At 33.7% G+C, this 27,260-nt stretch overlaps 2 protein-coding genes across 3 annotated transcripts; both read right to left on the reverse strand.

Moving 5' to 3' along the window:
* Positions 1-697: 697 nt before the first annotated feature.
* LOC132713371 (cytochrome P450 1A2-like) lies at positions 698-22,532 on the reverse strand. Of its 2 annotated transcripts, none has more exons than XM_060695938.1 (6): positions 21,932-22,520; positions 20,717-20,929; positions 5,484-5,622; positions 2,151-2,416; positions 1,838-1,965; positions 698-1,302 (listed from the first exon to the last, which is right to left on the reverse strand). In XM_060695938.1, the coding sequence occupies exons 1-6, from the start codon at positions 22,493-22,495 to the stop codon at positions 1,086-1,088; spliced, it is 1,527 nt and encodes a 508-aa protein (XP_060551921.1). In that variant the 5' UTR covers positions 22,496-22,520; the 3' UTR covers positions 698-1,085. The 2 variants fall into 2 exon arrangements, with proteins under 2 accessions (XP_060551921.1, XP_060551922.1); XM_060695939.1 differs by lacking the exons at positions 698-1,302; positions 1,838-1,965; positions 2,151-2,416; positions 5,484-5,622 and adding exons at positions 8,518-11,022; positions 11,561-11,688; positions 11,895-12,160; positions 14,757-14,895 and having other exon boundaries at positions 21,932-22,532.
* Positions 5,645-8,077, reverse strand: LOC132713375 (cytochrome P450 2B5-like). Its single transcript, XM_060695945.1, has 3 exons — positions 7,418-8,077; positions 6,168-6,380; positions 5,645-5,671 (listed from the first exon to the last, which is right to left on the reverse strand). The coding sequence occupies exons 1-3, from the start codon at positions 7,979-7,981 to the stop codon at positions 5,645-5,647; spliced, it is 804 nt and encodes a 267-aa protein (XP_060551928.1). The 5' UTR covers positions 7,982-8,077.
* Positions 22,533-27,260: the final 4,728 nt, after the last annotated feature.

Raw genomic sequence — 27,260 nt, forward strand, 5'->3', positions numbered from 1 at the left:
GATGGCGGTTATTATGGAACCTTCAATGTGATACGTTAGTGCCATTCCATGAAAAGCGGCATATGGTCCCAAAGTAAAAAAATGCAATGGCCTAAACGAGATCACAATGAACGGAAATAAATAAAATGGAATTTTGAAAGGGATCAGAGGTTATGAAGCCTGCATATCACAGATAAGACATCAAAAGACAAAGCCGGCCACATATCCTTAGGGTGATTCAACAGTATTCAAGTGAGGAATACTGGAACCTACCAACAAGAAAATAGCCGGATAGAAAGAACTAAATTACCACAAGCACTAACAATAATGTTGTGCTGAACAACACTAAACAAACCCAGTTATTTTGTCTCGAATGGTGTTCTTTAAGAGAGATTATTTTTGAATAAATACTTAATGAAGCCTATTATTTGCCCTATCTATCTTTCATTTCTTTGACACGAATATGAGATGAATATTGCAATTAATTATGACTTTGTAATACTTAATTGTGTGCTTCATTCTGTATGAATGTAAATAAAAGTAAATAAACATTTAATTTATATATACATTCAACTTTCCATACTTTCCTCTGAAGAAAAAACGACCATTTTCATTGGCTAATATAAGTCTATCATATATGTAATAGATATACCATTGCTGCGTTGACGATTTCTGGGTTTGCGTTAAATACACCATAATCACGTGACCTTTCTTATGCCTTAACCTCACGAGACGAAGTCAAGTGAGGTTGCATAAGAAAGGTCACGTGATTATGGTATAATTTACGCAAACCCAGAAATCGTCAACGCACCAATGGTGTATCTGTTTTAACCTATAGCTCTGCCCAGAAACACTTACTCCTTCGATCTTCAAAACTGAAAATTATACCATAGTCTGGGTATGGTATAATTTACGGTTATTGGAAATTATACTTGGAAGAATTTTACATAAGAAGCGCTGAAGAGCTATAGGTTAAAATATAAATACAGTGTTAAAATTCACGTTTACAGATATTATGTTTGTTTTTAGAGTTTTTTACGTAAAATGTATAAATATTCCATCTGGATCTTGTGTATCATTAACCAATCCTTTAATAAATTAATTAGTCATTTTCTTTCCTTGGCAATGCAGTAAAACGGGTGCGCCCTCATGATGATCTTGATGTCGAAGTTTTCTGTCTTTCTGGGGTCACATGGTATTTCTTTCCCAGGTGGGAACTCGAACTTCCATCGTTGCAGTAAGCTCGAGATGTAGAGAAAGTAACGTGTTTTTGCAAACATCTCCCCGGGACATTGTCGTAAGCCGTATCCAAATGCTATCAAACTAGGATTAAATAAAACAATTAGATTTTTATAAACGGAAGTAAAGAATTGCAAAATATGATACACAACCGGATACCATAGAACTGTTCAAGGAGTCAATAAATACCACATTTTATAAACAAAACAAATACATGTACAGAAAAAAAAGGTACTCAAAGGCCATCTTTAAAATGACCTAAAATGACCTTTTTTTTCAGGTGATTTTTAACAAAGATTCGACTGTAGATCTAATTAATCGTTACAAATTCGTAACTTTATTGACGAGCCTTAACAGTATCTTGTAAAAATGCATAGATACATTAGAAACGAGCGTTGAAATAGGCACATACATTGCAGTTCGCTCTTCAATTCAATTAAAAAAATATTTGAATTATATACCTTCAGGTACAATGAAAAAAATATGGACACTACTCAGTAGTGTTTAAGTTGAAAGAAACTGTCATACAAGTACGTCGAGATTGAAAATGTAGCTTTAATAATATAATTTAAACTAACCTATTCTATGTGATTCCCATGAATATCAAACCTTTTCTTACCTCCTCCTAAATTTGTGTTCAATCACAACCAAATCTCCGTTATCAGACAGAAATCTCTCTGGTCTAAAAACCCACGGATCGCCCCATATCTCTTTGTTGTGGTGGACATACCAAACATTTGCAAATACCTAAGATGTGTGCAAATGAAAAGTCACTACATCACATCATAACTACATTTATCTGTTACGTTAATATAAAATAAAATGTTCATGGGAGAAAACTATACAGGCAATGTTATACATTTCATAATATATAGACTTATTGGCACCAGATAAATTTAGGACAATTTTGTGAAAAATGTGTAATTACTTACTGTGCTGTTGGGTTCTATATCATATCCCTCAAAATCAATATGTTCTTTACATAGATGAGGTAACGCTAGCGGAACCACTGTCAGATAACGATGAACCTCCATTTCAAAAGCTTGGAAGTATTTACAACTTTCCCTATCTCCGTACGTCGGAAGTCTGTCTCGCCCGATTACGTCATCTAGCTCATTTTGAATCTTTTCCTGGCATTGTGGGTAGTTCAATAAAGCAAGCATTGTATTCGAAAGTGTTGCCCATGATGTTGTCATACCTTAGTTGAATGTTAAACAAATTGAATATAACACAGAAATAAGAGTGAGAATATATTTGTATTTCTTATCAATCATCAGCATTTAAGTGTGGACAAAATTGGTTAAACTAGTTAATTTATTTAAAGCGACATTAAGACTACATTTTATTTAGAAAAAGCAATTCCATATACTTTCAAAATAAATAAATTGGCGATTTAATTTTCGAAAATGACACCGTAACACTGATGAGCCCTTTTTAGATAAGCGTAATCGCATTACAGAAGTTTCAGTCAACATGAAAAAGTCATTTCAATGTTTTTTGACAAATAATGTCACATCATCAGGTTATTTTGTTTATTAAATTGTTCATTTTTGAAAAAAATAATTATGTAGATTTTAAAGTTTTGTTACAATTTAATGATGTGAGAAAGTATATAACCCATGAAGCATGCAAATAGTAATGTAAATTGTAATGACATTTTTTGATATATTTACATAAATGTAGCAACACTGTGACTGATGTTATATTGCACTCTGTCAAATTGAAAAAAATCGCGATAAATAAGAAAAGTTGTTAAAGTTGTTTTTTTTATTTAGTATGTAGATCTAGTTTATAACTAGAATTGTTAACACTTAGATAAGTCTAAAGCAACAGATATTATATACGTATGATATATGCAATGACAATAGTTCAACTTTTTAGTAGATATGTGTTATCATGTTATTTACCAATAGCTAGTAGTCATGTATGCATATTTACCAATAGTACTCATGTATGTGAATATATTAATGATGAAATCATAAACTATCAAACAAAGCATACTGTGTTTGTTTTATACATGAATAAATACTGAAGAAACAAAGTATAATAAAAATTTAGGGGAAACCTGTGACCCTTCCAATTTTGAAAACAAAAACATAATAATTTGAATGATCTTGGGTAAGGTCCACTAGAAAGTGCTTCGTACCAAATATTTAAGATTTAGCCTTTAGAATTTTTTATTACATACTTAAAAGGAAAACCCATGAACCGCGAGCCACCTATGACCATAGAGATAAAATTTGACCAACTTTGGTAAAGGACCTCTAGGTGTTGTTATAAACCACATACCAACGCTCTGGACTTCGTCATTTCAGACAAATGAGTTTTGAAAATTGAATTTTAAAAGTCCCTTTTTTGTCATTTGGTATATGTATTCAATCGACTGGACTTATTTGAACAACATTGCTTAAGATTTAAAGGTAATTAAATTGCAATAGGGATCTTGTTATAGTAAAAAGCACATATGGAAAGACCTGATATGAAATCGCCAACAAAGAAAGACAATAGCTCCATACGATACTTTAAAATTGAAATACTGCAATATCATTCACAAGATAGAGATTTCTTGGGTATTTTGTACCATGTTTACAGAAGTAATAACAAGATATGAGTATATGAAACGAGTAAGTTACGAAGATATAACACTGACTTCCCCGACATGCTTAAAATAATGTCTGGGTTGTTAAGCAAAGACAATTATTTTGCAGTAACCTTCCGAGATGTTGCCCTAGTCAGTGTTAAACATGCGTTACTAACAACTTTCATATACTATAACTGTTTTATCTCAATTTCATAAATATTTTTCTAACAGAAATTAGAAAACAATAACTATGTTCAGTGAATTCCCTCTCGTGTGCCCTTTCAGCTATGTTTTGTTTTGCAACTGTAAATGTATTATACCCCTACCACATTAAAACCTCTGTAAACGAACTACACTGATATATACAAGGTGCAAAAATTCAACTGAACTTTACATATCAGTTGAGTTTTTTCCTATATGAATCAAAAGAAGAACTTCACTGTTACATCATGTATGAGGGGTGTCCAAATATGAATGTCACGGGGTTTATTTTCAGAAGTGCTTAACAAACAGTGTCAAAATAATGATCGAAATCATTCAAAATACTCACCACCATGTGATATACAAAGGTTTAGTCTTTAGATACAATTTTAAATACGTTATCATAATCTTTTCGAGGTATAGTGTTCACACCTGGAAAAAAGCCGAACCGAATTTTTTTCGCGTTTGATATTTTCTTTCAGCAAGGTGTTTTTAGCCTCAGAAATAACGAAAAGTCACAAGGAGCAAGATATGTCTAATGAGGATGAGATCGAAGCTCGACAACCTGTTTCAGATTTTCTCCCACAATGGCCGCTTTGTGTGACAAAGCATTGTCATGCAATAACCTGACACCACGGAGACCAGTTGCTGGTCAACAGTTTTTGAAATATTTCTTTAATTTCTGAAGGATATTGCCGTTGTAAAACTTGGCATTTACAGAATTACCGCTTGGTACGACAATTTGAATAGCAGGGGAAAATTACATACATGACCTTTTGAGGTTCATTGTGCGTTTTGCTACGCAGTGTCTTTGTCTTCCTTTGGTTGCCCATATTTCGTTTATGTATCTTTTGCATGGGCTCATAAAAGTGAACCCTCGTCGTCACATCGCCAGTGATAATATTTGCAAAAGATTGCTTGTTGTATTAAGGGAAGTGTTTCAACAATTGTTTGGAGATTCTTACCCGAGCAAGTTTTTGCTCTTTTGTAAGGAGATGGGGTATCCATCTGGTACTTAACATTCTCATTTTTAAATCAAGTCTGAGAATTGTATGAGCGACTCCTACAGAGATACCAACGCATTTATCTAAATACCTAGTTGTAAATTTTGCACCAGTAGCAATCAAATATTTTAATTTTTCAACCTTTTTTTGCAAAGTTGCAGTTTTCGGACGGCGTGCATAAAGTGCATCTTTTACTGAATCCACACAACTTTTAAATTTCTTACACCACCGTGTGACAGTTGAAAAGAAAGTTCATTGTTCCCATAAACGAAACGAATAAGAATGGAGATAGGTTTTATATTGACAACATACTTTATGTGAGCGAAATGCATATTATTACAAACGCCGCAATATAGTGCAGCACAGCAGAACTTGAAATACAATAGAATATAAATGTTCAAAACATTTATTTCAATTTAAAAACGTTTTTTTTCTTCAAAGTGGAGTGAAGTTTATGAAATATTTTAAACTTATATAACCTGCATCTATAGTCTCCACAATTTGAGCAATAATTCTCTCATCAGTGAAGAATAATCCTGTGTCCGAGTGCATTTGCTTCTCCTGTTCTTCAAGGAAATGATCTACAAGGCCTCGCATTAGACCCGGCCTATACGTTTTCTAAGTACAAAGAAAGAATCCATTATATAATTCGGACATATGAACTGAACTGAAAATTAAAGATTTGAGACATTGAGACTATAGGTCAGACTGCATCAAATGAAAAACACATCTCTAGTAAAATGTAGGTAAATAATCTACAAAAGGACGTCATAGTGACCTAGATAATTTGTGTTTAGACTGGACGTAATGTCATTGTAATTGACATTTTTATGTATATAAATAGAAAGTCAATCAAAAATCTCAATGTTGCATTAAAAATAAATAAATAAATAAATAAATAAATGAATAAAAACACATAAAACACACAAAAACATTCGCAATACAATTAAATGATTTATATATATATTATATGTTTTTACACAAAACAATATTTCTATGTACTCAAACCTGATGTCTGAGTGATATATTTAGACAACCTCTGACATTGACCTTGTGACACATTTTAAACTATATATGCATATTTTGGAAGATAGAAGTAATCTCCAAGTTTTAAAACGGAGTACTTAATAAATGTTACAGATAATAATTGATAAAGCACAAACCTTCATATCATAGAAATATTTATTGGCTATTTTAGCGTTCGCCTTTTTACATTTTCTAAACTCATCACCATATTTTCCTGGAAGGAATCGAAGAAAAGGGAACGTGGACATCACAAAATTGACGTACGGATTCAGAAAGAAATCGTTTGCATGAACATGATCCCAAAACATATTGCTATCTGGATCAGAGTCGGGAATCAACTCTCCTCGCAACTGTGAAATACAATGTAACACATCACTTCTGGCAGTATTATAGATTGAAGATAATTTAATCACATGTAAACTCGATATTATCAAAAGAAAAGGCATAAAGTTTCATTAAGATGTAGAGCAATAAGTCAATAATTCACTAACTTTTCCGTAAATTTTGTTTCTTAGGTTTTCGTTGTTAGTAACAACGAACTTATAACAATGGTGCAATATGTTCAAATTGACTATTTTGCAGCCCACATAAAGTTCTCACAGAATGAAACTTTTTGATTGCACATTTTGACTGATTATTGTAAATAAGAGTAATAAATGTCGCAATAGCTCATTCGGTATAGCACTGAGTTCTGAGGGAAGAGTTCTGAGGGACCGACTTCATGCCAGAAGAAGGCTTTTTTGTTGTTGTTTTTCTTCCCTCCAGTTTTATTCATATAAAAAAACTACATTATCATAAGACGTTTTTTTATTTAATCGATTATTTATACCTGCACTTTTAAATCAAAGTATCATAATCTCATTTATTTCCTAACGCATTTTCCTTTCTTTATTTTTTTCTCTCATTTCTTAGGTAGCAAGATTTATATACAATTGATGTAAGTCTGGACCAAAACTTTAGGGATACAATGTCGAAATTCGCTTACACTATTTTAGGAATGATAAGTTTAATTGTGGAATCAACCCAAAAATGAAAAGCGTATAAACGAACGAGCTACGAATTGCATAAAATTACGATTTCAAATATAAATTTGAGATAATTTTTAATCACCTCTTGCATCCATTTTCGTTTAAGTGCCCCAGTTGATGCATGACATATTTTGAAATTTTATGTTTTTAGGCTTTTGGACCTTTTGGACCATGCGTTCTGTACGATACGTATAAAGAACAATTTTTACCTCTGTAAATTGTTGTTTTTATTTCATCCCAGACCTACAAAAGACTTAGAAGATATATTCTAATCATCATTTTCCTTTGCAATAAATGCACATTTGATATCTTTTTTGCTACCTTGCCTGGTAAAAACGAATTAAATTTTAAATACATACCACAAGGGACATGACATTAGACAACGAACGTTGTAACATGGAAACACACTCGAACTCTTTTCCGAATCTTTTCTTAATTCTTTCAATAAAGTTAGTCATTTCCGTAATGACGTTATTTTCTAGCTCTTGAAGTCCGCTTCCATAGGTATGTAAAGCTTGCATGTAACTTTTCCTGGCTATCCGATGGAAAAGTCCAGATCCATCTGAAACAAAGGTTAACGACTGATTGTGGCACCGGAAGTGCTCGCCCCAGAACATCTCACCTCGATCTCCGAAATGATTTTTATACTTTTCACTGCCAAATGCTTTCCGTATATTTTCTTCCGTGTTGAAAACAATCACGTTGTCTGAGAACATCTTGACACGAAATATGTCACCAAATTTCTCGGCCCATTCCGAAAATTTGAAATGAACAGTTTCATTGTCAATTTCAAGGATACATCCTAACACTGGTAAACCCTTTGGACCTGCAATTACTTTTCCTTTAGGTTTTTTTCTTTTTATGAAAAAGAGCAACCCAGCAAGGGCTAAGAGGATATATATTATATCCATTAACGTTCCCATTTCACAAAGAAAGTCCAATTATATAGCAAGTATAATACTGTACGATTTAAACTGACTTCTGTCCCAGCAGGTTTAAATGACCGGATTGTATGATCTTACATATTTTATCATTTTACTGTTTACGTGAAGTATCTTTAAAAACATACTCGGCCTAAATAAAACTAGTAAACTTTCATATGCAAGTTTTCGATATAACTGTTAGCGATGCTCGCACAACAATGACATAATATTTTTTGTAGCTAAGAGAAAAAACAAGGGCATTTTGTAAACAAAGAAATTAAGTTATAAGCATATTGATCTCTTTTCAAAGTAGAACAACTGTATTCACAACAGTATTCACAGTATATATTTAGGTGTCTCTATTACTTAAGTGTGTAAACATATGCAATATTGGTGGTATTATCAAAAGAATCACATATAAAATATTGCAGTTTGTAAGAAAAGGATAAGGGAGAACAAACACTCATTAATCTAGTTATAAATGTTTTATCTTTAATTAAATGCAAACAACTATGATGAAAAGATAAACATAAAACACAGTCATTTTTTTGTGAACCAGCCTTGGCTTTACGAGCAAGACCAATTGTTATAGCTAGAGATAGACCTAAAATTGGTTTATAACCACATCAATCACATTAATTCTGTTAAAAGTTGGTGGTTTGAAGCCAAATTTAAACTTAACATATAAACAGAACAATTTATTATCAAAATTTTATGTAAAAATATTCGTAGTACACCCCTAATTTAATGCTGGGAGTTGTTGACAAGTTTATTTGCAATTTATCAATTCAAAGATACAAAAGCAAAAGAATACATTAATTGAATATTTATTATAATGGAAACCGAAAGTACAAAGTGCCAACCTGTTGACATTTAGTTGCATTTGTTTTGAACACCCATAGTGTACATTAGCACGCTTTAATGCTATATGATTGTATAACACAAGTGATGGCATATTCCAATCTTCTCGTAATGATCTCCCATAGTATAATGTTGCCTGTTAAACTATTTGTTCTTCTATTTGTTCTGCTATGGTATTTCATTAAAAATTAAACAAGAAAAGCATTGATGCAAAGCATTTAAGGACGTCCAAGCAAGAAATGCAGCAAGTGAAGATGAAATAGTAGACATCTGATGACCAGATATTCTAATAAACTTTTCAATGGTTAATTAGTTTTATCCGGTATTGTATATCATTTATGAATGGGCGGACGAAAGACATTGTTCATCATGAACTTTGGTAGGCATGCTAAAGATTTGAATATTAAATGTTTTTTCCACTATCAATGTTAACGATACTATCCAAAATAAACAGGTCTCTAATATTCAAAATATACCCCTATATGGTATAAGTTTATCTATACTATATAGGGGTATTTTTGGATAATTATCATTAATATTGGTTATTTGATAGAATTTCAAGTTCATGTGTTATTTTCTTTGGAACATACAACATAAAAGTCAAAATGAACAAAGTCTGTTAATTGATTTATTTGGGAGGTCAATCTACTACTTTAATGACCTATTCTGACCTACATGCCTATCTATTAACCCATAACAACTCATGTTAAAATTGCAGACGAAGAATTATAATACTATGATAAAACAATTCACAAAAATTTCCTACTTAAAGATTGCAATTAATTGTTATAATATGTTTGCATTTCATTTCCTGCAAAATTCTCAAGTTCGTTGCGACACGAATGACCGTTCGGTAAGCTAAAACTACTTTTATAAATAGATTTTCGGACTTTCACAATGTTCAAGTCATCATTCTATAGGTAAAGCAATAACACACATAATAACCAACTGTGTACTACAAAATGATTAATAAAATATCGAAGAGCGCGATTAATTGACGGATAAGATAATTTCATTTGAATATGTTTACATTGCGAAATTATCCAGTTCGCTATTCATTTGACATTTCGCGACATTTCATTTTTTATAATCAAACACTCATACCAATCGGATTGTTCGGCTATTTTGCCCGACGAAAAGGCTCGAAAAGTTGCAATTGCCCTTTCACAAAATCTGATTTCATTCCATAAGGGCGTCGCGCTTCGGCGCGGACGCCAATAAGTATTTCATGAGAACATTATTCTTGGTGATGTTGAAACTAAAATTACAAATAACGCCCATAAATTTCATAACTAACCAATGATAATAATCTTTATTCAGCTGAAATTTTTGTTACTTTTGTGCAATTCCATTGGTTAATAAGTAGGTCAAAAACAATTTTGATACAGCTACGCTAGTACAACAACAACAAAAAACGTTTCGTGAAGTTAACAGATATTTTCTCAATATACTTTATAATTTAGTTTCAAAGAATTCTCTGACTAATACATGTTCCTAAATCTATAGTTTTAGACCTTACCTTATTTAAATGAAGCATAAAAATGCCACTTACTTAACGTATTAAAATATTAGCGATTTTGCCATATTTGCAATGGTTATTACATGCACAAAAAGCTTGTGCAATTTATATAAGTGAAAAACATAAAACATCCATACAAAATTCGCTTACTTCAAAAAAATTACACCAGGTTGTTCTACAACTTGACCTGATGCAAATATAGTATACGCTTCGATCATTGATCTTTTAACTTGTTGAAACTTAAACTATCCAAATAACTGACATGAATCAAACAGTCTATGATATATATTTTATATAAATACAGTGTTTAAATACATGTTTACAGAATATATATGTTGTGAGTACACGTATAAATTGAAAAAAAAAAACATTGTTATTAGTGTATAACTATTTTATCAGTGTATAACGAATCCTGCTGGATCCAATCCTTTGGTGGTTAAATAGTCATTCTCTTTCCTTAGCAATGCAGTAAAACGGGTGCGCCCTCATCATGATCTTGATGTCGAAGTTTTTTGTCTTTCTGGGATCACATGGTATTTCTTTCCCTGGTGGGAACTCGAACTTCCATCGTTGCAGTAAGCTCGAGATGTAGAGAAAGTAACGTGTTTTTGCAAACATCTCCCCGGGACATTGTCGTAGGCCGTATCCAAATGCTATCAAACTAGGATTAAATAAAATAATTAGCTTTTTACAAATGGTAAAATAAGAAATTCAAATATAATACGCAACCGAATACCGTATACTTGGACAATGAATACACATTTCATAAACAAAACAAATACATGTACAGAAAAAAAAAACGTACACAAAGGTCATCCTCAAATGAACTTTTGGCAAATGGTTTTAATTAAATGGTGGTTACTCTGCTCTGTTTAATTAATGAAGGTGTGTCTAAGTGTGGCCTTTGTATACATGGTGATTTTTTGGGGGGATAGTTTGTAACAGAGGTTCGACTGTAGATATAATCAAATGTTACACTTTCACTGACGAGCCTTAACAGTATTTTGAAAAAATACATAGATATACAAATGTAAAACATTAGATACGAACAGTGAAAAGGCACAAAGTTTGCTCTTATTCCGCAATAAAATTCAAATTAATATTTGCATTATAATTCAGGTACAATGGAAAAAATGAACACTACTCAGAAGTGATTAAGTTGAATTAACAAATTGATCAAATCTTTTGCTGAAGCTTACCTCCTCCTAAATTTGTGTTCAATTACAACCAAATCTCCGTTATCAGACAGAAATCTTTCTGGTCTAAAAACCCATGGATCGCCCCATATCTCTTTGTCGTGGTGGACATACCAAACATTTGCAAATACCTGACATGTGTGCATATGAAAAAATCACTTTATAACATCATAATGAAGATTTTAAACTACATTTATCAGTTACGTGAAAATAAAATGTACACGGGAGTAAACTATACAGGCAATGTTATACCGTTCATAGTAATTATAAAGACTGGTTGGCACTAGATTCATTTAGGAACATTTTGTGAAAAATGTCAGAATGTGTTATTGCTTACTGTGCTGTTGGCTTGTATATCATATCCCTCAAAATCAATATGTTGTTTACATAGATGAGGTAACGCTAGGGGAAGCACTGTCAGATAACGATGGACCTCCATTTCAAAAGCTTGGAAGTATTTACAACTTTCCCTATCTCCGTAGGTCGGAAGTCTGTCTCGCCCGATTACGTCATCTAGCTCATTTTGAATCTTTTCCTGGCATTGTGGGTAGTTCAATAAAACAAGCATTGTATTCGAAAGTGTTGCCCATGATGTTGTCATACCTTAGTTGAATGTTAAACAAATTAAAGATTACACAGAAATAAGAGTGAGAAGTTGTTTGTATTTCTAACCAGTTTCTAACCAGTTTCTAACCAGTTAACCAGAATTCAACTGTGAGCGATTGCAATAAAAACATTTTTTTTTATCATTTAACTTTATTATCGCACAACTTGTAAAATGCCGCCAATAAACTTCCAGCATTCACACCATGTGATCATTCAAAACTTATTTTATAAATTTAGCCTCGTTATCAGATTCCGATCACAAATTCCACATAAAATTCTCTATTTAACTCAATGTGAGCATCGTTTTTATTACTCTGTCTGGCCTCGTTTTAATTTTCAGAGTAAAAAAAATCCTTATTAAATTGTTTGTATTAAAAAGATACTGAAGTTTTATTTCATTTTTATTCCATCTTTCAAAAATATTGTAAAATTGTAAATATTGTACTTAATGAAGCAAAGAACTGGACATTACATTATGTATATTAATGAACAACGTATGATTTCAAAACAACAACAACAAAAAACAACAAAAAAAACCCCAAAAAACAACATCAAAAAGCAAGAAGAACAAGAAGGAAAAAAAAAACAAACAAAAAATAACATCGTTTGTAACAACTGTAGGAAAGGAAACAATTTATATGATAGATATTTCTGAATGTTAAATGAAGACAATAAAAAAGATTTAATTTTCTGTCTAATATAAAAATAACATGTAAACATTTTCTTTATTATCAAGGGACAAGGCGTGAAGTGGATGCATACTTGGTTCATTGTAAACTTGACAAAATGGCTATCGAGTCACGAATATTTACAACACCGGCACATATGTAACATGTTTTTAGAAAACTCGTATGCCCATTTCATGAGGCAATGTTTATGGCATGTTTCAGTGCCTTAGCCTGATTTGACTACGTTATTGTAGTATTGTATAAGTTGGTCATGTACAGAAGACAAGATTTCGCGAGTAAAGGCGTTATTACAGGAACCAAAAGGCGTTATAAGGGGGAACAAAAGGCGTTATAAAGCGAACGAAAGGCGTATAAACCCGAATCAAAGAGCTTTATAGCACAAATAATGGCTGAATCTCTCGGGGCCATTATTCATTTTGCGGGCCAGTTATCACCTTTCGGTCCTAGTCTGTCGTGCATTAATATATTATGAATCTCTTGATAGCACGTGTGCTATTATGCAATAAAATCATTCATTTGGACATGGGACGTATTCATTATACACCTGACGCAACCACAAGAAAAATGCGACGCGCTGAAAATAAGTACGTACGGGAAAAAACCCCAGACGCAATTTAGAAGCATTTATTTGATGATGTCGAGGTAGGATCGAAATAAAATATCCAAAATAGGTGATTTTATTGCTTGATAAAATCACTGTTTGTCGTTCGGATGCGCATCATTATATCACTCGGGCTACGCCCTCGTGACGTCATATAATTCCTCACATCCGAACTCCAAACAGTGATTTTATTGAGCGATAAAAGACATTTTGGGATATATATATATATATATATATATATATATATATATATATATATATATATATATATATATATATATATAATATTATTTTTTAAATAACGCTACACACTCTTTCGGTCCTTCTATGTTCAAAAGTCGTTTGTTTAGCGTTATTACGCCTTTATTCGCATTATAACGCCTTATCCGGGTTAAAACATGTTTTGATTAGCATTTATATGCCTTTTGGTTTGCGTTATAAGCCTTTTGTTTCGCGTTATATAACGCCTTTTGGTTTGCGTTATAACAGCTTTTAATTCGCGTTATAACGCCTTTCCAATACTGTTTCTTATATATTTCAATTGATACTACCCTTTTAGGCTTTCGTAGATACTATTAAGTTTGCGTAATAAAACATGTGTCTGTGCTCCATTTAAATTTCACCCCTCCTGGTGACCGATATCTCAGTCAACTTCACAATGAAATTTCATACTCCTGTCTTTATTAAACGATACCTCACGATCGTTGTGGAAATATATCATGTTCTATTGCTTAAACCCACCTATATAAACGAACTCGTACTTGACAGTTTTATAAAATGATATACATAAATGTATCGAAGGTTGGGGACCATCCTGATGAAAAATGTGTCGGAGTTTAATCGTATACATACATATACATGCAAACTGCGTTAACAAGAGTGCAGGTATTAGTTACCCGCATTCCAGAACAAGTCCGTTGATGCACAGGAACTCGAGAACAGGACCGCATATTTCGGCGCATAAATCCGTCCTCTTGTTTGTCAGACCTTTGAATATTTTTTCATATTATGCGAGTAGGTGGTATTTAATAATATTTTCTCAATTTAAAATTATTTGCTAACTTAAATATTGATCAGTCAATTTACGGTATATTTAAAAAATGACCAATTTTAAAAGTAACAGATTGTGTCTAATTGATAATATATATTCATTAAGGTCATACACTCGAATAAAACTAAAAGATATTAAGACGTAGGAGGAACATTTTTAACAAGAAATATACTTGTTCAAACATCTAATTCAATTCTTAAGTATTTCTATCTACAAAATGGTAAAAATAAAATGTTTTAAACTTTGTATAACCTGCATCTATAGTCTCCACAAGTTGAGCAATAATTCTCTCATCAGTGAAGAATAACCCTGTGTCTGAGTGCATTTGCTTCTCCTGTACTTCAAGGAAATGATCCACAAGACCTCGCATTTGGCCCGGCTTGTACGTTTTCTAAATACAGAGAAAGAATCCAGACTAGGGAAAGTTGTGTAAAAATCGCAGACATGAATTTAATTATATATAAAAAATTAAAGTTCAAACTTCCAAAATATTGAGAATTTAGGTGAGACTGCATCAAATGAAAAAATTCTAATAAACTTAATCGGGCCAATATTTTACCAATTTTAGAATGGCCAATGAGATTCCTGGAGTTTGAAATAACCAATGGAAATCGAACTTATATTCAGCATCCCTGTAAATTCTACATGAAGTCAAACCGTTTTCAGAGGGACTTTGTCCGAAAAAGGTTACGTTCATTTAAGCTTTATAATATTATTCGGACAAAGCCCGTCTGAGATCGGTTTGACTTTCTGTAAGATTAACACGGGAAAGTGAATATTAGAAGGATTTTTTCATTGGTCATTTTAAAATTACAAACTTAAATCAGGGAAACTCGTTGGCCATTCTAAAATTAGTATTTTAATCTTAAGGATCTTTCTGAAACGTATACACGTCCAAATTATCAAATAATCTAAAGGAATTTCGGAAACAAGCTTTTCAGTTCAATTTCACGGATATTTGAAACCTTTGAATTTCCTCCCAATAACTATTTAACACTGCTTAAAAAAATCATTATTTTTCTCGGGAATATGACTTATTCAACACAAGAAGTTAAAAATGACAATCTAAAATGACGAGACTACGAGACAGCGTCTGTAATACCGGAAGAAAACATGTGCATGCAAGTAAAAACAGTTTAACCTCGTCCTGGCATCTTTTTAAAGATACATGTACTTCTTGTTAAGTTTAAAGCTAAATTCTGTGTATTTCTGGATCATTTCTCGTAGGTAGTGTAATATAATACAATGTAGGATTTTTAAAAAAAGTGTGTAGGCATTCGAGATCTGATCTAATCTAATGGGAAAATTTAACCGTTCAAAAGCAAATTATTTGTAATGAGCGATGTAGAAGATTGGAAACGTACGCATGAACGCTTTATTCATGCGTGGGAATTTTCATCTGCTGTAAAAAAAAAACATGAATTGCAAGTAAAGTAGGACTAAGGTTATGCGTGTTTGAAATACATAACGAATGAAATATAAAAATCACATTCGGGTATACGACCCGACAAAAAGGAAATCTATATATCCATATTGCTGAAGAGTATGATCCATAATGACGTTGCTGAAATAATACTATCAGACCATGGATATGACTTTCATGGAATTGACTAAAACGGACTGAACAATTTTTCGCGCCTTGTGAGACCGTGACCTATAAAAATCCAATCTTACCAAATACAAGATTCTCTTATAATGTCCCCATTTAAAAAAAATCTAGAAATTGATGTTATAATTCAATCTGTGTTGCCTTCGAAGTGCGGCATATAGTTATCGCACTGTCCGTCCGTCCGTCCGATAATCTTGTCCGCGCTTCATCTCCAAAACCGCAAGGGGAATTTCAGCAAAACTTCAAAGGATTTTATGTCAATGCCTTGTTGTGCATTGTATTTTTATTTTCTGCTTGATTTTTTGCACAATTAAGGCCCCTAAATTTTTTGAGTAAATTAAGCTTGTCCGAGCTTCAGCTCCAAAACTGCTTAAGGATTTCAGTGAAACTTCACAGGATTGTTTATCACCATGCCTAGGCGTGCATAGTATCTTGAGTATCCGCTTGAATTTATTTTGCTCAGTTATGACCCCAAAATGGTCAATTTTTGAGTAAAATAAGCTGCTTCATTTCCAAAACCGCTTGGGAAGATTCAGTGAAACTTCACAGGATTGTTTGTCACCATGCCTAGTTGTGCATAGTATATTTATTTTCCACTTGAATTTTTTTTGGCACAGTCATGGCCCTTAAATGGTTCATACGTATTTTATTGAATACGTATTTTATTGACTTTGATTCTATCCGATATGATCCTACAGAGAGACGCGAAGATTTGTTCCAAAGACTCACTGCATTTATCGAAGATAGCTTGTTACGTCAGGATATGGGGTTACGAGCAAGAACATAAGCCTGTATAAAATTTCGCAAGTACTGGACTCACTTTTAGAAGAGTTGCGTTCAACAGAGGATGCCAAGGCCATAAGAACAGCGTTTTCGTTGTTCCACGACAAAAGCAAAAGTCAAGACCATTTTGGTCTTAACCCAACCAGAAATCGTGTCCGCTTTACAAAGCCGCAGGACGTCCTGATCGCCACTTCCTTAGTAAGTGTACATATTTGCCGCAACAAGACCGACAATTTTTGACAATGGCTCGCGCTACATGTATTGATGATATTACTCTATGATATGATTCTAACTTATACGATCCCGAGAAAAAAGTTTCAACAAGTGCCGGTATCTACTATGATACTACATAACCGTGATCAAGTTCGACAGTCTCCTTATCTTGATACTTAGTGTTGCCATATTCTGATTCGTCTAATAGTTGACAGTGGTTGCGAGGGTCCATTGGAAGCGAAAGTGAATATGGGTCCCGTGCAGCCTCCTCAGCGCAAAGGACGATTACCAAAATATGCAATTTTCAAACGCCCCGAGGAGTTGAGAATTAGTTGAGTAAAGAAACCGAATGGTACTTTTCGACTTGTCACAACCTTTGCAGATGTTGGTACATATAATAAAATTCAACCGTCATTGATGCCTGATGTCGATTCAACTTCCAGGCAATTTGCGCATTGGAAGTATATAATTATTACTGACTTGACTTAATCCTTTTACCAAACTGTCAAACGACTCGTGAAGTGCTGTGGTGTATCAACTCCGTCCCGTGGTGTACGGGTTTATGAACGTTCAGCAATTGGAATGCCTGGTTCTGAAACAGCACTTGAACAACTCACGTGCAGAATGTACGGACACCTAGTTCAAGATGGTACTATCGCTAAAATCGCAGATGATTTGTATTGTGACGAAAATACACCAGAAGAGCTTCTCATAAATTTCGAACGTGTTTTGGAAGCGCTTCATTCATGAAGCCTCAATTTATCAGCTACTAACATTATTATCGCACCTAAACAGGCACCAATTCTCGAATGGATATGGAATCATGGGAATATCCGTGAAAGTCGTCTTCGTATTCCTATGTTAACAGGAAGATAAGCTTCATGTTACTGGTTTCTTTAGCGCAAGACTCCGTCAGAACCAGATTTGTTGGTAACCATGTGAACTTGAGGCCTTACATTGTATCAATCGCTGCCTCAATAACACTTTAGTCTCTACATTATCCAATCGTCCACATCTACAAGCATACCTACCGACAGTTAGCCATGCGTTAAAGCCTTTGAAAAGCTTTGCAGAGGGGAGTTTTCATCAAGTCCACGTGTCTCTACATTTCTATCTACCGCAAATCGCTTTCAGACTTCAATTCGCCATGTTTCTTGAGCAGAAATCTTACCATCGAATTTCGCTAGCCGAAATTCACCCGAATGTTCGAACCAAAGCTGTCAAATTTTTTCGTTTATAAGTCATCAGGAAGAATCTGTAGTGTGTCATAATACTACGTAGGATGTCCTTAATGGAACCGTAAAATGTCCGTTTACCAGTAGATCTGATTGGTTGTCCATTCAATCACTGTCGTACTGTTGCGCATCTTCGCCAAGGCACAACCTGCCGTTTATGCCAAGTCATAAATGTATTGTTGTTCCCCAACAAGTTCTCGATGGACTTTTGACTTCTATACATATAAAGTTGGGACACCCTTCCGTCAGCCAGTTAAAATCCGTCGTAAAGAGATACTTTTATGTTTTGGATATGGACAAATCAATTGACATGGTCACTTAAGATAGCCATCAGTGTGCATCTTTGGCAAAGGCACCTAAAGTGCGCGATGGGGGCAAAGCTCCGAGGATCCACCGGTAACCGTTAGATTAGCTTTGCCGTCGATGTAATGAAGCGGGAAGGTCAACTTGTTTTAGTAGTTCGAGAATGTGTTACCTCGTTTACATACACAAAGTTGCTATATGAGCGTCATCATGACCTACGTACGTGACGCTATCATACAATTATTGGCAGAGGTTCATCCGCTTGATGGTCCGTACTCTGTGATTAGAACTGATCTAGCTCCAGGCTTCAAAGTATTGGTAGATGACCAGTTGTTAGCTCGACACCGTATATTAAAAGAGTTGGGACGTGCCAAAAATCTCAACAAAAACCCGGTCGCTGAGAAGGCTATACAGGAGGTTAAAATTCTTCGAGCAAACTCGTCGCCTCATCAAATACTAACTCCCATGAATTTCGCGAAAGTAACAAAACAAATGCTCGAGAAACATTGTAGTGGCCTTGGAGTGACCATGGTGTAATATTCGTAAAGTTTATAGGTAACCAGTACAGGGACAATTCCTATCGTGTTGAGTGTTCCGATTGCTTCAAAGTAACGACACCTTTTAAACTTCTACTACGAAAGAACCCCCCATTGAGTTCGTTTCTGACGAAGAGAGCGAAAGTAATAAGCAAGAGATGCTTCACGTTCCGCCCGTCACCACAGATATCCCGTTGGAAATATCGATTCCATTTCCAAAACCTTTTATTAGTTCAAATGACTATGATCCAGAATTGGTGATGAATGATTCTAAGGAGGGAAATACTGACAATTACCCTGATTCGGAAGCGATACTGATGTTTCATATTTTGCGGAGTCCAATGCATCTACTCGCCCGAATCGTAAGCGGTGCCTACCTAAGAAGTTGGCTATGTTCTGTACTAGAGTGATTTGTGCATTTCGGGGCATAAAAATCCCCAAAAACCTAAGCACAGTCTACCCTATGATTGTTTTCTTTTTTGGAGGAAAAGACAAATGGTAGAGCCACACTGTGTAATATGTATACATATTCGGAACTTCGTCTGTTGTGGACTAAATAATGTGTTTTCCTTCCCTTATCTGCTCTACCCCATTTGTCAATAATAAATTACGTATTTGATTATACTCTTGTGAGTTGATCCACATATCCATTTTACTGGCGCTTCTATTGATATTTATCAAAGGTGGTTGGGGTATATTAACGGTATTTTGGCATATATTTCGGATTTTTTGTCAAAGCTTCCTTTCGGGGGCATAAGTCACTTTTCAGTGACAGCTCTTGTAAATGAAGGAAACATTAAGTTTTGTTATTATCGAACACAAAAATAAAGTTATCAGTGTTGAACAGACAAAACATAAATACCAAACATTCAAAACTGAATACCACAATTATATACATATTGATATCTTATGTTCAACATATACGATCCGACATTGAGAATTTAAGTCCATATTGTCTGTAATGACGTTGCTGGCATAATGTCCATAGTCTAGCAAAGTGAACTCAAATACATGTCCAGATCAAGGTCTTATAATGACACTTACTCATTAAATCACACGGTGATATTACAAAATTGTTAATATATAGTCAGTTCTGAATATAAGTTTAATGTGTAACCTTTATAAACGATCGTATTTTTTCGGCCTTAAATGAGTACATGAAAGGTGCTTTCAAAAACTCCTACAAGTGTTGCTTTTATCTGCTTTAAAAGTTGGCCTCAAATATAATCAATTGTTCCTCGTCATTTTGTCATATTTCTCTTATAGCAAAATCGGCTTATTTTTTTTCTTTTTTATACATTGATGCGGTGGATATGTTTTCACAAAATATATATTTAGTGAGATGACGCCCATTAACTGCACATTGCAAGTAAGCATTGTGTATGCGTTAAATTATTTTGAATAACGTGTTCTCGGTGACGTCTTTTTCTGCACTATGTTGATTTCCTCATGGGTGGCCCAGATATAACCTTCAAGTTTACATTCGGAGTACCTTATTTTCGTTAAAAATGTAATAATTAGTAAAGCACCAACCTTCATGTCATAGAAATATTTTTGTGCTATTTTAGCGTTCGCCTTTTTTCCTTTTCTAAACTCATCACCATATTTTCCTGGTAGAAAGCGAAGGAAAGGGAACGTGGACATCACAAAATTAACGTACGAAGTCAGAAAGAAATCGTTTGCGTGAACATGATCCCAAAACATGTTGCTATCTGGATCAGAGTCCGGAATCAACTCTCCTCGCAACTGTAAAATACAATGTAATGCATCACTACCGACAGTATTGTAGATTGAAGGTAAAATAATCACATGGTAAACTCGATATTTTTCAAAGATTTTTATATCAAATGAAAAGCATAAGATTTTGTTAAGGTGAAGAGCAATTCGTAAATTTTGCTACCAAGGTTTTCGAAGTTTGAATATCAGCAGATGTTGGTAACAACGAACTTTTAACAATGGAACAATGTACTCAGACTGACTGTTTTCAAGCCCACAACAAGTTCTTGCAGAATGAAACTTCCGCATTTGTCTGTCCACCCCCAACCCTGAATTAAATTTGTCATTGTTTATCATGTTGAATTTCGTGGCATCGCTGAGATGCGCAGCGAAATTTCAGGTTCGGACTGCATCTCCAAACTTTAAACTTAACCTACTACATTTGAAACGAAGTGTTTTTATTTATTATCGTAATGTATGTTATCAGTGTTTGTTTAAACCTTAAGTATCGAAAAGTAAGGCAGTCCTATTTCACACGACCCTTTCGACACATTAAAGGGGCTCCGCTGAGGATTTTTGACATGACGAGACTAGATTCTTTTTGGCGAGATTTATATACCATGATGAAAGTCTGGTCACTCCTTTTTTCAAGAAAAGATATTTCAGTTGTAAAATTAACCCAAAAATGAAAAGCGTTTTAAACGATCGATCTTCGAATCACACAAAATTACGGTTTCAAGTATAATTTTGAAAACATTTCTTTAGCATCTTTTGCATCCATTTTCGTTTGAAGTTCCGCAGTGGTTTGATGTATGCAATGAATTCAAATTTATGTTTTTAGGGTTTTCGGGCCTCAGTGGAGTTCCATTTTTTCGGGCCTCAGCGGAGTTCCATTAAGTACCACTAACGGTCAATAACAAAGACATTTGCCATAAAGATTAAGTAAGAAGATTATTATTTTTAATAATAAATGCACATTATTTTGCTTACTTTGCTGAGCCAAAAAAAAGGATTAAAAATATATATACATACTACAAGGGACATGACATTTGACAACGAACGTTGTAGCATGGAAACACACTCGAACTCTTTTCCCGATCTTTTCTCAATTCTTTCAATAAGATTAGACATTTCCGTCATGACGTTATTTTCTAGCTCTTGAAGTCCGCTTCCATAGGTATGTAAAGCTTGCATGTAACTTTTCCTGGCTATCCGATGGAAAAGTCCAGATCCATCTGAAACAAAGGCTAACGATTGATTGTGGCACCGGAAGTGCTCGCCCCAGAACATCTCAACTCGATCTCCGAAATGATTTTTATACTTTTCACTGCCAAACGCTTTCCTAATATTTTCTTCCGTGTTCAAAACAATAAAGTTGTCCGAAAACATCTTAACACGAAATATGTCACCAAATTTCTCGGCCCATTCCGAAAATTTAAAATGAATAGTTTCATTGTCAATTTCATGAATACATCCAAGCACTGGTAAACCTTTTGGACCTGCAATTATTTTTCCTTTAGGTATTTTTCTTTTTATAAAAAAGAGCAAACCACCAAGGGCTAAAATAATATATATTATAATCATTAACGTTCCCATTGCACAAAGAAAGTCCAATTCAATATGTAATACTGTGCGATTTAAACTGGCTTCCTTTCAAGACGGGGAGCAACGTACGTTACGCGTGACCTGATTTAATAATCTTACATATTTTATCATTCATCTTTTTTTTTTATTTTCATGTCGCTTTATTTATTTATATGCTAATATCAAACGTTTAAAGCCCCAAACAACACAAGTATTGTATTTGTTTATGCCATTCTGTTTCCTGATATTTTTTTTGAAGCTTAAAGAATCCGGTTTTGTCACGCTTTAAATATTCACATGCAAAATCCTGATACGTGTATATAAGTTTAAATACATTGTATGAATTTAATAACATGTTTCCTCCCTGTATATTAGTATGGTCCCTTTATTTCTCAAAATATATATCTTTATTAAGCTTTTTTTCCATCAAACTTTATATTTTTAAACTTTTTCTGATAAGATTAAAGGTATATGTATGAAAGCCCTGGAGGGACATTATATGATTAAATTGTTCTGAAATAAGACAATGTTTACGAAATAGATATTAATTTTGAGTGCATTGTTATCGAATAATGCATTGTTCGGGTTCAAATGCGCAGAAACATATTCAGAACAGGACTGAGTGATTAATTACAGAGCATTTGAACGATAAATATAAATCTTTTTTTAATTTAGATATATGATTAATAGAATACTATATTTTTGTAGACTCAATACTAACATTATTGAAACCGTTGAATGAAACAATGATATGCTCGCAAGAGGCTCACATAATATGATTAAATTCAACTCAATAAGTTAAGTCATTCTATATCCTCTATATATACAACGAGTTCAAAACATTCAGATATGGTATTTGAATTAAAACTGAGAGTAAGCGTTATGTCTATTTGTCTCCTTACTAGAACATCAAGTGATTGCCTTTCATCTACTACACTTCATTAATGTCTGCTTTGTATTTTTTCAATAATAACACCGTTATCATATACATATGATATATTACGACAACGTTCTTTATTATCAAATAAACATTAATATAAATATTGTTAACGATGACATTTGCGTTGGAACACGTCAGTTGGCAATTTCATTGAACCAAACCGTGTTGGCAACCGATATATACTTTGTAAGGGATCTTACTACGGAATCCTGTTGGGGCCATTCATAATGTCGCCGTCACGTTTGCATAGTCGACACACGACAACGCGAAATGACATGGCGATATATCGAAGCGACACCCAACAATCGCAAACGACGGCGATAATCTCAAACGACGATGTCGCGATATCCACTTTAGAATGTCGCCTATAAAAGCACGATGTAACTCTCAAGGAACGATGGTTAGGAAACTACCCGCCAATATGTAATAGAAAGAGCATCGAAACACGAGGCTATCTGATTTGTACGAGGGGGCGTAGCCCTCGACTATTAATCAGATTGCCGAGTGTTTTAATGTTCTTTCTCTTTTGTATACATAGTCAACATAAAAACACGTTCCCTGTTGTCACAATATGTAAACCCCAGCAAAAATGAGCAAATCAATGGACATGCTCTGGAGTGCGGGTAACTATAATACCTGCACTCCAGTTAACGCACTGTGCATGTATATGTATACGATTTAACTCTGACACATTTTCAACAAAAAGGTCCGCAAACTATGATACAAGACTAAAATACTGTTGGGAAAAGGCGTTAAATGTAACAAACAAACAAACAAACAAACAAAAGCGACGGCGCCATTATCAAACGACACGCGACAATCTTAAACGATTCTCGACAATGCGAATCGACATTTTCAAAATGTCATATCGTATGTCGCGTGTCGCGGTTTTGTTTGAGAGTCGACGCGCGGCATTTTCCAACGACATGCGACAATCTCAAACGACGCTCGACAATGCGAAGCGACATTTGAGATAATATCGTATCGGATATCGCCCTTCTACCGGTGAAAGTTAAAAAGTAGACTCTTCACAGCCTGTTTCCCTTGGGTTCGCCAAAAATACGAAAGTGACTTTTTTTGACAAAAGTAAGCAAAAGTGAAGGAAAGTGACTTTAAAAATATGAATTATAACGTTTTAATAGAATTTTACAATTAAATTGCAGTTTGTAGACATACATTATTAGAAACTTATTATATTTACTATAAAAATAATCATTATGATGGTTTGATAGTCAGATTTTGTATATAATTTCTATTTACAAGTTCAGAAGTCTTCCTTTTGCTCACATGTGACTTATAAAATATCAAGTATAGCGTTGATATAGAATTTTATAAGATATTCCAGTTTATAGACGTAAATTATAAGCTATATAACGTGCGAAATGAACATTCACTGAGGCAATAAATTTGAATATTGGTAATTACATGGGGCGAGGGAGTTCTTGTGATAAGTGTCTCGGAGTTCGTCGGAAAACTATTGTATATACTGCAAAAACACTCGTTTCAAATGGTAATTTTCATCTTTAAAAAGTGAGTTTTAGGTGCTAAATTAAACTTTCATGATTAAGCTTGCCTTACATATTGTATTATGTGTCAAAATCTAATTCATAGTCCATTTTTTTATCGCCTCTTGCTTAAAATCTGGTGGTTTTGAGTAAAATTTCCATATTATTTGCCTATTCGCAAGTATTGACCTGTTTATTTCTAGTCTTCATCCTTGCCATAAATAATTACCTAATTATAATGCAAAATTGCAAACATAAAGCCCCGGCTAACAAATTTAAATGTTCTGGAGTTCTTGTGGTAACTCAAAATATGTTCTGGAGTTCTTATGATAACTTTTGTTACTGCCAATATGTTCTTGTGCTAAATCACGGCATGTTGTTAAATAGCATTTTCTATTATACAGTAAGGTTGTAAATACTTATGAAATATAATACGCTCATCTTTTGCACAAAAATGTGGATAAAATGTTGGTCTTGAGTGTCTGCAAAGGATAAACAGGTGATAGGTCAAGACTGAATCAGCGACAGTATCATGGCCTAAACTGTCTTAAAACTAACACGTTGTTCTCAACCATCTTTCTTAAGCAGATAATATATAGATGTGCATCGCTTATCTAAGTAATTTGTATCATATTTTATACCATAATCAACAAGTATATGTATATTTGTTTGTTTGTTTGTTTGTTTGTTTCATTTTACGCCTTTTTCAACAGTATTTCAGTCATATAGGCGGGTAGTTTCCTAACCATCGTTCCTTGAGAGTTACACCAGTACTAGACTACCTTCCTCCGCGCTAAACTACCAAAGCATCTCCCGGGGATCGAACCCACGTCAGAGAGGTAACTGAATTAGAAGTCATCGACTCTATCCCCTCGACCACAGAGGCGGTTAAGTATGTGTATAAAACCAGGATAATTTCTTCAAACCTATGTTTCCAAAAAGTACGACAATATGATAAAAAGTTTTAAAAACTCAACTGCGGTTGGTTTTATAGCTACCGATCTCTCGAACAAATTTGCAAGTCGCTCTGGGTTCGAGCGAAATAAGTTTGACTGAAATATATTTTTGTTATCAATTACAGCAGAATTAACATAGTTTCCTCCACTAAGAATACATAGGGGAAATACCCATGCATCAAACACCGGCAGAAAAATATACATGAAGACACCATACTTGAGCGCATTTTATTATGAAAGTCAATGCTCTACATCAATCCTTTTCCCAGTCTACGAAATTTGTGTCAGCAAAAATACCATAAAAACGGGAATAAGATATCTCAGTAAAATCTCTTTAACTAAAATACACTCAAAACCAACATTATATATCCTCATTAGTGTGCAATAAATGAGCGTACTACATTTCATAATGATTAAAAACCTTTTTGAATAATAACAATCGCTTAAACTGTGTCTACAAATTCAAATAAAGTTAAAATTAAAGAAGCGGAACATATAAATAGTAAAATTATATCAATAAAAAAGTAACATTTGCAAATGTTTTTAGGGATTTATGTGCGAAATCACTTATATTTAATGCATTTGTTAAAATTGAATGGGAAAATTGCCCTTGCGTAACTTTGTAGTATGATATATGGTTATTTGTACATTAGATATGTTTCGTGATAAAACGCAATATTATTCACTTTCAAATAAGTTGCGCATACACAAGACGGTGAGACCTCGGTTTTAAATTAAAACCGTGATCAGGTATGATCATATTGTAGCAGATGTATCTAAATATTTAATCTTAAAGATATACTTGGCTCATCTTTTAGTAAAATATTTTCATTGCAGAAATTTATTGAAATCTATGAAATTCTTACTGATTATGTCTCATTTTAATAATAGATTGCACAAACTGTGCATGTATTTGAAACTGCAGTCCCAATTACTTGTCAAGCGAAGTATAGGCAAATTCTTAAAAAAAACTTCTAGTGTTTTAATTACACTATGTATTCATACTGTGTCTACCTGTAGTGTGTAGAGTTCAAAACATTATACATATACTCCGTGTTTTGTCAAAACATGTTAATTTGACCTTTACAAATAAATTGTGTAGCAATTATCAATACTTTCAAATATCAAATTTGAGCCTAACACATCTTAAATTCATTGAACTTTAATAGAAATATTTAGATAGGATAATTTTATATAAAATATTCATTGCATAATTATTCCCTCATTTTATTTGCAAGTATTCTTTTCTACTGCAGCATTTTATTGACACTATGTTAAGAACGAACAAAAAATGTCATATCAGACCTTATAATATATTGATATATGTGATTATGAATAGACATAATTGTTAAAAGGGAGGAATAGAGTATTTGTTT

This window comes from Ruditapes philippinarum, unplaced genomic scaffold (genome assembly GCF_026571515.1).
Source record: "Ruditapes philippinarum isolate M1 unplaced genomic scaffold, ASM2657151v2 ctg1140_1_1_1_1, whole genome shotgun sequence".
NCBI classification, from domain to species: Eukaryota; Metazoa; Mollusca; class Bivalvia; order Venerida; family Veneridae; genus Ruditapes; species Ruditapes philippinarum.

Excerpts from the sequence above, each read along its gene's own strand:
- LOC132713375 (XM_060695945.1), bottom strand. The coding sequence starts at position 7,981 with ATGGGAACGTTAATGGATATAATATATATCCTCTTAGCCCTTGCTGGG. Across the intron at positions 6,381-7,417 it reads CTAATGTCATGTCCCTTGTG|TTGCGAGGAGAGTTGATTCC; the intron begins GTATGTATTTAA and ends TGTATTTCACAG. Across the intron at positions 5,672-6,167 it reads AATATTTCTATGATATGAAG|TTCAGTTCATATGTCCGAAT; the intron begins GTTTGTGCTTTA and ends TTTAATTTTCAG.
- LOC132713371 (XM_060695938.1), bottom strand. The coding sequence starts at position 22,495 with ATGGGAACGTTAATGATTATAATATATATTATTTTAGCCCTTGGTGGT. Across the intron at positions 20,930-21,931 it reads CAAATGTCATGTCCCTTGTA|TTGCGAGGAGAGTTGATTCC; the intron begins GTATGTATATAT and ends TGTATTTTACAG. Across the intron at positions 1,966-2,150 it reads ATATAGAACCCAACAGCACA|GTATTTGCAAATGTTTGGTA; the intron begins GTAAGTAATTAC and ends CACACATCTTAG.